This window comes from Ursus arctos, unplaced genomic scaffold (genome assembly GCF_023065955.2).
Source record: "Ursus arctos isolate Adak ecotype North America unplaced genomic scaffold, UrsArc2.0 scaffold_4, whole genome shotgun sequence".
Taxonomy (NCBI): Eukaryota; Metazoa; Chordata; class Mammalia; order Carnivora; family Ursidae; genus Ursus; species Ursus arctos.
Window position 1 is genome coordinate 19,099,119 of NW_026623056.1, and position 11,475 is coordinate 19,110,593.

Here is an 11,475-nt window from a genome sequence, read left to right on the forward strand (position 1 = left end):
AAGAAAAAGAAAAATGTTTTAGAGGAATAGCTATTATGGTAAGTGGGAAGTGGATGGTGGCAAGGAAGTTTAGGATACTCTGTTTCATGTTACGAAATGTAATTCCTCATCTGGCACCGCTCAGAAAGATGTCAATAAGAGTATAATTTACGTTTCAATGCCTTTTTCAATTGTGCTTCTCTTTACTGTGGCTCAGTTTAATGAATGATTGTAAGGTAGTCCAAATTCGTCTCGGCTTCACCAGGAGGCAGTGGAAGAAATGAAAGATTCCTTCTTAGTCTGGGTGAGTCACTCCTGATGCCTGTCTGCAAGATAATCACCTCCATCAGGGGTGTGATCTGAATGAGGGGAAACCACGCCCCTGCCTGCTGGAAAACCTTGAACCTTCATGGATATCTTTCAAATTTCAGCAAATAGGGAAACAAACCAAATTAAGCCAAAGGAAAATATAAGCCCGATCCTAATGGAATCTGTCAAAACAAGCCACAAAAAAGGACAGTAATCTAAAGATGTAAAAAGAGCGCAGATTTAAGAGAAGTTACAGTAAGAATCAAAAGCCTGCTTTAGAAGAATCTGCTTTCCTTCTTTTCTCGCCAACTCCTTCTTTCTCCCTGTGGCTCCCTTGCCTCTCTCCTTAGTCCTTCACTGTTCCACTCTCTCCTCTTTCTTCCGTCCACTAGCCCTCCCTCCCACTGCATCTTTCTCTCCCCATTTCCCCTTATCCTTTTTAGTTTCTGTAGCCCCTGCTGAGGATGACATGGTGAACATCTTTAAATCTTCCCCTTGTTCTCCATCCCGTGTCATGGAGGGACTGTTGGGGTCTGAAGTTCCAGGTCCTCTTGTCCTGGAGCCTCTTGGGGGGAAGCTCTTCCTGCAGCTCCTTTCCTTGCAGCATTTGATGTCGTGTCTTACATCAGATTCGAGTTTGCTTGTTGAGGCTTGTTCAAGAAGGCGAGATGCACCAGGTGTGGGGCAGCAGGGACCCTGAGTAGAGTCTAAGGGTGCCGCAGATTGAGTTTCCTGGAAACAGACTCAGAGACACAGAGCTGCATGCAGAGTTTACTGGAAGTGCTCTCGGGAGTTACGCCTGTAGGGAGACGAGGAAGGCAGGATTGGATAGACAAGATACTGTCACACCATACTGCTACCAGTGAGGCTTAGCTGATCCTAAGAGGGGCTCGGGAGCTGAGACAGACTTTCAGAGTTGTCCCAAATCAGGCAAGGGGCAGGGGCAGGCCTTTGGATCCTTGAATTAGCCAGTCATTGGCCCTGGGGAGTCTACTGTGAAAGGTAATTCCCAGTGAGCCATCAGTATTTTTAATACTCCCAGCTGAGGGATGGGATCATCTTTGGAAAGGAGAGAATCTGGGGTGGGAGGTCTGAAGTCATATCTGGGGATGTACATAATGTGGGTGTTTTAGTGGCATCTGGGTGGCTTAGTCGGTTAAGCATCTGACCCTTGATCTCAGCTCAGGTCTTGGTCTCTTGAGTTCAAGCCCCACACTGGGCTCCACACCCAGCGTGGAGCCTACTTAAAAAAAATGGGTGTTTTAGAACCATCTGCCCAATACACTTCATTCTCTAGCCACAGTGATGAATGAGACAGAGGGTCAGACATGGATTTGTTCTTCATACAAGGTACAAAGTAATAATGACCAAAATAATGAAGGATCAAGAAAAAGATTAAGGAAGACGTCATCATCAGAGGGGGATCTGAGAAATCTCTCCGGCAGAGGTAGCTTTGAATTGGGCCTGGGGGAAACAGCAGATTTGATAGATGGATGTGACGTATAGGGCAGCAAGAACGTAGACAGAGGGAGTCATGTTGAAGGACAGCTCGCCCTTGGATGACATGGGGCTAAGGGTGCTGATCCCCTTGTACAGAAATTCGTGTATAATTTCGACTCCTCCCAAGCTTAACTACTACTAGACTACTGTTGACCAGAAGCCTTACTGATAACATAGTCAATCAACACCTATTTTGTATGTTACATGTATTATATACTGTATTCTTTTTTTATTTTAATGTTTTTTTATTATATTATGTTAGTGACCGTACAGTACATCTCTGGTTTCTGATGTAAAGTTTGATGATTCATTGTTTGCGTATAACACCCAGTGCACCATGCAATACGTGCCCTCCTTACTACCCATCACCAGTCTATCCCATTCCCCCACCCCCCTCCCCTCTGAAGTCCTCAGTTTGTTTCTCAGAGTCCACAGTCTCTCATGCTTCATTCCCCCTTCTGATCACCCCCCTTTCTTTATCCCTTTCTTCCCCTACCGATCTTCCTAGTTCTTATGTTCCATAGATGAGAGAAGCCATATGATAATTTCTTAAAATAAACTAGAGAAGAGAAAATGTTTTAATAAAATCACAAGGAAGAGAAAACACCTTTATAGTACTTAAACTTATCAAAAAAATTTGTGGGGCACCTGGGTGGCTCATTTGGTTAAAGGTCCGACTCTTGATGTCGGCTCAGGTCATGATCTCAGGGTCCTGAGATGGAGCCCTGCATGGGGCTCTGCGCTCACTGGGGAGTCTCCTCAAGATTCTCTCTCTCCCTCTCCCTCTGCTCCACCCTCCCCTCCCACCCTGTGTGCTCTCTAGCTCTCTTAAATAAATAAATCTTTAAAAATTTTGCATGAAAATGGACCCCTGCAGTTGGAAGCCATGTTGTTCAAGGGGCAACTGTACTTTAGAGTCTGTGCAGGTCTTCAAGCCCCAGATTACTGTGCCTAAAAAAGTGCTGATTTCTCAAAGTAAACGTCTTTTAAAGACGGGATAAAGCATAAAAGGGATGGAATGGAGTGGAAGGGAAGCCCAAGAGGCCTTTCCCAAGAGACGTTTTCATGAATGAGTACCTCGAAGATGGCAGGAAGTTACAGGTATGGAGGTGTTCCCTGGAGACCCCATAACTTCAGCATCCTGTATTTAATGGAAGTTTACTCACAAAGCCATTGCTGAGGCTTGTGCCTTGAGATGAGGTTGGGAAAGCTCCAAGGATTGTAAGAGCTGCTGCCGTTAAGTGCCCGAGGAGTGCCATGGAGTGGGTGGGTGGGGTGGGGTGTAGCACTTAGTTAAGGTGGATCCGGAAGGCAAACCCAAGGTCACTGTGTGGATGAAACAGGAGACAGATGGCTCACCTCATCGAAAGCGAGAGTTTAAGGAAAGGCATTGCTCTGTCAAAATCAAGCAGGCTAGCAAGGAGTCAGTTGACTGTAGGAGACGGAATTTAAGCAGAAGCTGTAAATGCAGACAAGGCTGGAGAGAAGATTCTTTGGGATTCACAGTCGATCTAGATGATCCTCAAAGCCCATGTCAACTCTGAGACGATATAATAATGACGGACATTTATTCACCATTAACTGTCACATGCCAGAGTGGTTGAGAGAGCAGGCACTGCCATCAGACCGCCCAGCTTCAAATCCCTCCTTTACCACCTGCTGGCCAAGTGACCCCAGGCAAGTTGCTGAACCTTTTCAAGGCTTATTTGACTCTCTCATAAAAAAGCAGCAAAACAAAAGCCTACTTTATAGGGTTGATGTGAGGATAAAAGGTAAACCTTTAACAGGGTGCCCGCTTGGCCTATTGTAAGCACTCAGGCAATGCTAGCAATCCTTACAAATGCTTTGGTATGGAAATGTGGGGTTGCTATGGAGAACCTTGGGACTCCCTGCCTGGGGCCCAGGACACGGGAGTAAGCATACCAGGCTGGGTAAAATGGTTCCCTATCAAGACAGGATGAAGTCATTTCAGGTGGAAGAGGCATCAAGAACAGAGGAAGAGGTGGGATTCCAGAGCCTGTTCTGGGAGAAGAGAGGCCTCAGTCAGGTGGGTTGAGAAAGGGTAAGGTGGTAGGAAATATGCTTGGTGAGTTAGATTGAGACCAGATCATGGGGGACCTTGAGTGCCACGCTAAGCAATTAACCAGTGGGCTGGCCTTAAAGTGTGAAAACAGAGGTGAGTTTCCACATTTATGCATCTTTCTTTTGTAGGCCCTGCTGGGTTTACTTGGAGCCAGAAAAAACTTGGAAGACACATTGCCAGGCAAAGATAGAACCTAGAACTGCCTGGATCAGGGGTGGTTATTTTATAGCTGTGGTCATTTAAAATTTTGAGAAGGATTCTAGATAAGCATCAGTCCTTATTTATTTAGAAAATCTTTAGTAAGGAAAAATTATGGGCATAGCAATAGCTTTTCACTGGGAAAACAGGGACTTGCTCCTTGCATATGTTTCTGAGGCTCTAGTGGGGTTTTGGAGAGGGAAATCCTGCCTTTACCAGCCCTATAGGTATGTTGATAACTGTGGGCCCACAAATTGTTAGAGCAGAGAGGAAACTTACGGACATGTGGTACTATTCTACCAACTTTAGGGACACAGAAATGTCAGACCAGAGAGGCCAAGTCACATAACAAGTCAGTGACAGAATGCAGACCTAACATTTGTCTTTCTCGTTCGTTCTACACAGTTCTTGCTAACACTATTTCTCTCCTGTAGCTTCTGAGAGTTTCTTTATGCAGATATGTACTGAGTATCGTATTTCCAGCCAAGACAGATGTGGATCTGTGCACAGAGGCGCGTGGCACCACCTCATACCAGATGTCAGTAGCTTCCAGAAGCATGGGTCCCAGACGCCTGAAGTGCAATTCAGTCAAACGATGGCAAAGAGTCTGCAGGAAGTAGTAAAGATTTCCCAACTGGAAAGGCTATGGATGCCAAAGCCCTAAGACTAGCCAGGCATGGGTGGCCACCATGTTAAGAGGAAGTGTGGGTCACTATGACCCATGAAGTCACTCTGGTGCAACCTCGGCCAGTTCTAAGCTGGAGTGTTCATGTCCTTGGGCCTTCTGTACCTGTTCCCCGTGGGTGCTCAGATCAGGGGCGTTAGGCCCCTTGGCCTTCTACCTGGTGTGAAAGCCATCTCCTTTCTGGTGGGGCTTGTCAGACTCCTTGAGCAGGGCCGTCGCTTCTGGAAACTAAGAAATGCAGAGTAGAAATGCAGCTTCTGCTGCGGGTGCCCCAGACAGCCTGCGGACAGACAGACCTCACATCTGCCTTGCAGGCAGACCTCCCAGTGAGGTCATTTGCTAAAGAGTAAGTTGGAATGCCATAGGGTTATTTGTCTAGATAGAAATATTATTTGATTAGAGAAAACGTTCTGCTATACAGAAGGGCGTATTACACTGGCCTCTGCCTAGCGAACGCAAGTTCTAAATTAAACTTAATTTGTGCCAATGGGGATTGCATCAGCTTCTTACATACACGCATGGGTACGTGTGCGTGCGCACACACACACACACACACAACTCTGGTGATTCTTACCTTCTGTGTTCTGGTTTTTCATCATAATGTTTATTGTAGCAACAACTGCAAAATACTAATAGAGAATTCATTCCTGGTATTGGATGATATGCTTTGGCTCCAGGGCAAGATTTATTTACACACTTTTCTCAGCTTCACACACTTTCTGAGATAGCTCCCAATACACCCCAGAGGCTGGTTAAGTCCATTTACTTCTCTGGGCATCGATCGCCTTGCTTCAGAGGCAAGAATACTGAGGCGAAGGATAAAGTTTAATTGACTTAAAAATCCTTTCCAATGTTAACATTCAGTGGCTCTGATTTGCTTTCCGCCTTCTGACTGTGTCCAGTACGAAACTAGCGCAGTGACACGTCCCCAGAGCTCTTCACTGTGCAGCGACCCCTAAGGAGACAGACCCTGATGCCAGGCACTACCCATAATGCCTCAGTAAGGGCCTCCCTCCTCCACCCAGCGGCCTCTCTCTTACCTCCTGTCCTCCCAAGGATTCGGATTTCTAAGTATAAAGCTCTTTGGAACCATAAATGGCTATAGTCACAGGGGACCTTAGTGTTGCCATGTACTCTAATGCTCCATTGAACAAATGGACAAACTGAGGCCAAGAGAAGTGACTTGTCCAAGGTAACAAAGCCAGCCAGGAGCAGAGCTGGGATACATATTTCTATCTCCTGACTTCCAGTTCAGCACTCTTTCCGCGGAAGCTGGGTGCCTGTCATCAAATGATCACGGCTTCACAGGAATCGTGTACCCACAGATGGCTTTATGTACTGTATTTTCTTTGGTCTGATTTCAAGATGGATTTCTCTTCCAGCTTTAAAATATTTACACTGGGCGTCAGGGGTCTGTGCACACTGTCGCTCTGTGAAGTTCGGCAGCAGGGTGGCACCCGCAGTAGTAACAGCGAGCTTTGCAGGACAAATACACCTCACTCCTCTTCCCGGGGTTGTGGCCTCAGTAGGGCCCAGCGAACCGTTGACTGGAGGGATATGAACTCCAATCCTCAGAGTCTGGAATGGCCATATCGAGTGATGAGAGGGTAGAAAGACACATTTATTTAGCAAATATTTTGTCCTAGATTCCATGCTGGGCAAAGATGATCAAAGCTGGGGCTTTGGAGATCATCATATTAGCTGTTAAATTCTGGGCCAGTTATCTAACCTCTCTGCTTTAGCTTACAGATTTGCAAAATGGAGCTGGGGCTGCTGTTACCCACCTATAGAGGTTGTTATTAGGATGAAATAAATTAATATGTATAAAGCACTTTGATACCTAGTAAGTGCTATATGGCGATTGCTGTTTCTACACAAATTAAACATATATTCACATAAAATACCAACACATGTTTTGCCAGAATGAAATGATACACATTAAATATATTGGAAAAATATATGAGAATATAAAAGAATTACAAAAACAAATAAACAAGAACAAAAACCCAAGCAAGTGATTTCAGAGCCCTTCCCTTTAATCACTACAGATATTGCTTCCTTATTATCCCATTGCCAAGATGAATAAACCGAGGCTAAAATAAAATATGTCAAGGCACCAAGCATTCATGCAGAAGCAGGAGGACTACTTGGAAGATGGTCTCCAGTACCAGATGGGAGATTCAGGCTTGCTTTTTCATCTGTAATCTTCAGGATCCGCAGGCTGCCCGGAAATCACACTGTTTGAAGGGCTCGCTCAGGTTCCTCCAGCCACAGCAAGCTTCTGGAGAGAGCAGGGTCAAGAGACATGTTTTCCGAATGCAGGAGGCGTTGTGTCTGATACCTAGAGTGTAGGACCACGAGTTTCATCATCTATACAAATAGGTAGCTAGAGGGAAATTATAAAAGACTGAAAAAAAACCTTTAGTACCCCAAAATAGAGGATTAGCTAAATAAATTATGTCCAACCAGATTACAGAATATGGGCAACCTCTAAGATGGATTAATAGTAATTTCTTAGAAAAATATTCATGATATATTGTTATTTAGAAGACAAATCACAGTGGGATATGTATGTATGTATGTGTGTGTGTATATATATGTATTACATATGTATATATGCGTGTGTATACACACATGTGTATATATGCATGTGTATACACACATATACACACATGTACAGGTAAGTGGCAGTCAGGGTGTGTATGTCCTAATATGAACAGCGATTATTTTGAACATGGGTATTAGCAAGGGTAGTACTTTTGCTTTATTTTATCTGTATTTTCCAGTTTTTCTAAATAAACATGTATGACTTTTCTGGGGAAGATTTTATTTATTTATTTGAGAGAGAGAGAGACGTAGGGAGAGAGGGCATGGGTAGGGGGCAGGGGCAGGGGCAGAAGGAGAGGGAGAGGCAGACTCCCTGCTGAGCAGGGAGTCCCAGGATGAGGGGCTCCATCCCAGGACTCTGTTATGCTCATGACCTGAGCCCAAGGCGGACGCTTAACCGACTGAGCCACCCAGGAGCTCCAAACCTGTATGACTTTCATAGAAGAAAAATAATTTATTAAAAATAGCAGAAGAGGCACCTAGAATAAAGTCTGTTTTCCCCATGGATTCTCCCCTACTCTTCTATAACCAAGTTGAAAATCATCTTTTCTCCTCCTGCCAGGCTGACGCAATGGCTCCCACCTTTGCGCACAGGTGACTGCTCCTGCACAAGGTTGTCAAATTACAGATCCCATTGCATTCTGGCATACAGATCCCGTTCCATTATTGGATACAGATCCTGTTGCATTATTGGATACATACCCTCTTACAACAGCCCTGCATAGAGCCTGGCACATGGGTATGTTTGAAATGAATGATTTAATGAATGATTATGGGCTCAGTAGCTTGGATTCTGATATGAGCTCTGCCATGTATAAGCTAGATGAGTCCCAGTCTCCTGATCTATACAGGGTCAATAATAATTGTGGGTCAGAGACTTCCAATAGTTTTTGTAAAAGGCTCAGTGCCAGTCACAAATGGGTAGGAGTGCAGAGAGTTTATTATTATTGCTGCATCTATTAACAGGTCCACATCTTCCCATCCCTTATGTCTCTTTGGCTCCCTAAGGCATCGTGGTTACCATAGCAGCCAGATGCTGATGATGTCTCCAGGGACAGCAAGGTGAAGTTGAGCCAGCTCCAGGGTCCTCCCTCTGTGCGCCCTTCACAGGCCAGAGCGAGATGGTCTGAAGCTCAGCCTTTTTTTCAAGCCCCCTACCTATCTCAGGTCACTTAGCCCCAAACCCTGCCTCCACAGCCTCAGTTCAGGGCCCTGAAACACCCCTTTGGAGACTCCCTCCTCCCCACGCTCTGTCTCTTGGCGCCCTGCCTGGTTGCTGTGGAAACAGGTTCCACTGCGGACAAAGGAGGGAGCTGGGTCCTGCTTCCTCCTGGTCCTGCCGATGAGGATTTTTAGACCGTGGAGGCTGCGCTGCCCTGCCCTGCACCTGCCCTCTCTCCCTGAGTTCTCACTCAGGTGGAGCCTGCCCTCCCTCGCCACTGACGAGACCATGTGTAAAAGCGTGACCACAGGTGAATGGAAGAAAGTCTTCTATGAGAAGATGGAGGAGGCCAAGCCGGCCGACAGCTGGGACCTCATCATAGATCCCAACCTCAAGCACAATGTGCTGGCCCCAGGCTGGAAGCAGTACCTGGAATTGCATGCCTCGGGCAGGTGAGTAGCCCCGTAAGTGGGGGCCCTGCAGGCAGCCCTGGGGCACCTTCCAAGAAGGGACAGAGTTATGGAGGACCCAGGTGCTTAGAGTCAGTCTCACTGTTGGGCTGGTGCAGACTGGGAGGCAGAGAAAGAGTCCTGAACTGGGAGGTGGGACACCAGAGTTTGATTCCAGCTCTTCCACTGAACTCCTGTTAACTTTTCCCCCTCGGAGTCATAGCTTCCGCTTCTGACAAAGAGGTGGGATATACTTATTAGTTGTAAACTCTGACATTTTACATCTTTTCAGATTTTAATAATGTAAAATGGTTGAAAACCAAGAGAAGGAGGCTCAAGGTTGCTGGGGGTCAAGTTCTGTGTGCTGGTCCTGGGGCAGTTCAATTTCAATCTGTTGAGTTCAGCCTGACATAATATAAAATACTGAACCCATGAGATGTGCTAGAAACTGGCTCTACTCTTAGCTCCACGGCCCTTGAGCAATTCTGTTTCCTTCTTGGACCTCACTTTCCCCATTTGCAAAAGGAGGGGTTAGTCTAGATCCTTGCCTTGTGGGTCATGGACCAGCAGCAACGGCATCACCTAGAACTTGTTAAAGATACAGAATCTCCAGGCCCATTCTAGACCTATCGAATCAGGACCTACATTTCGACAAGATCTTTCAGTGATTCGGGATGTACAATAATATCTGAGAAGACTTCCCGCACTCTTGTCCGTGGGTCTGCTATGTAAAGAGTTCCTTTTGGGACAGAAGATGGGGAGGCTCTCTGGTGCAGTGTGGGGGTCAGAAGCAAGGCCTTCCTTCCTGCCCTGGTACGGTGCAGTCAATTCAATTCAACATCCATTGGGCACCTGTTTTGTGCTGGGTACTGGCTCTGAATTCTAGCTGCGTGTACATGGATCATTTTCTTATTCTCTGTGCCTGAGAGTAAAACAAAAGGTTAATTAGGTGACTTCGAAGGTCCCTCCAGTTCTGACATTTGCCAATCCCAGTTTTATAGCCCAATCTCAGAGAGGGAAAATAGTCCCCAAAGGATGTAAGTAAAAGACAAGAAAATGAGAACATGAAGTTCCTAACCTGGCTCCTGGAAGGGGCACCAAGAGCTGGACATTTGCTGGCAGGGTCCAGGAGCTTCTCGGAGACCAGGAAGCCTTGTGGCCCCTCCAATCTCGGCCCCTCACTCTGGGTTGAGACTGCCTCCAATTCTAGGCCTTGGGATGCATTAACCCACGCACTGATTTGGAGGCTGTGAAGCAGTGATGGTGTCATTTTGCTCCTGATTTGGGTCAATCTTGTTCACAGTCAGTGTTAACAGGTAAGAATGGGGGATGGATTGTGCATTTCCCAAATGTTCGGGCCAGCGATGCCTGCTGTGAGACTTCAAGGAGGTCTGGGCAGGAAGGGCATTTTGCAGACGAAATAAGCCCAGAGCCAAAGCCCTAAGGGCATGGCCTGAGGGCACTGGGTAGAGGAAGCTGCGGCCTCTGCAGAGCAGGGGGGAGGTGGATGCCTGGTGCATCTTGACGAGCCCGCTCTGGTCCCAAGGGCACCCTCGAAGGGGCAGCCTGGACAGAAGGCCCGGGAAAGCTAATAACGCCTGTTAACACACTGCCTTTGGGGGGCTGTTTACACCACCTCCACTCCGTCTTTTCCTCTTGCCTCAACCCCTCCCCGCAGGTTCCACTGCTCCTGGTGCTGGCACACCTGGCAGTCGCCGCACGTGGTCATCCTCTTCCACATGTACCTGGACCGCGCCCAGCGGGCGGGCTCGGTGCGCATGCGCGTCTTCAAGCAGCTGTGCTACGAGTGCGGCACGGCGCGGCTGGACGAGTCGAGCATGCTGGAGGAGAACATCGAGAGCCTGGTGGACAACCTCATCACCAGCCTGCGGGAGCAGTGCTACGGGGAGCGCGGCGGCCAGTACCGCATCCACGTGGCCAGCCGCCAGGACACCCGGCGGCACCGCGGCGAGTTCTGCGAGGCCTGCCAGGAGGGCATCGTGCACTGGAAGCCCAGCGAGAAGCTGCTGGAGGAGGAGGCGACCACCTACACCTTCTCTCGGGCGCCCAGCCCCACCAAGCCGCAGGCCGAGGAGGGTTCTGGCTGCAACTTCTGCTCTATCCCCTGGTGCTTGTTTTGGGCCACGGTCTTGCTGCTGGTCATCTACCTGCAGTTCTCCTTCGGCAGCTCTGTCTGATTCCCCCGACCGGCTCAGGGGGCCCAAGGCCTGTGGGGGCCAGCCAGCTGGAGGGAGGGGCAAAGAGCGACCTGGGCTGGGAGTGGGGTTAAATTCTAGTGCTGGTGCCGCCATGGACTCCATGGGGACCCTGGACAAATCACCCATCTTTACCATCTATAAAATTAAGGGTTTGGTCTGGATCGTTGGTTTTTCAAAGCGAAACCCAGGGCCCCAAAGTTCTGCAGAGGTCCCTCAGGGACTTTTGGATTTGGAAGGCAGGGTAAGTGAGTCGGTTTCCCATCCTTGTCATACTGCCAATTCCC

At 47.7% G+C, this 11,475-nt stretch overlaps 1 protein-coding gene across 1 annotated transcript; it reads left to right on the forward strand.

The window, feature by feature from the left end:
- The first annotated feature begins 8,703 nt into the window (after nt 1-8,703).
- Nucleotides 8,704-11,170, forward strand: RTP1 (receptor transporter protein 1). Its single transcript, XM_026500446.2, has 2 exons — nt 8,704-8,975; nt 10,651-11,170. Exons 1-2 carry the CDS (start codon nt 8,704-8,706, stop codon nt 11,168-11,170), a joined length of 792 nt encoding a protein of 263 aa, XP_026356231.1.
- The last annotated feature ends 305 nt before the right edge of the window (nt 11,171-11,475 follow it).

Coding starts and splice junctions, on each gene's coding strand:
- RTP1 (XM_026500446.2), top strand. CDS start 8,704: ATGAGGATTTTTAGACCGTGGAGGCTGCGCTGCCCTGCCCTGCACCTG. Junction 8,976..10,650: donor GAATTGCATGCCTCGGGCAG/GTGAGTAGCCCC, acceptor CCCTCCCCGCAG/GTTCCACTGCTCCTGGTGCT.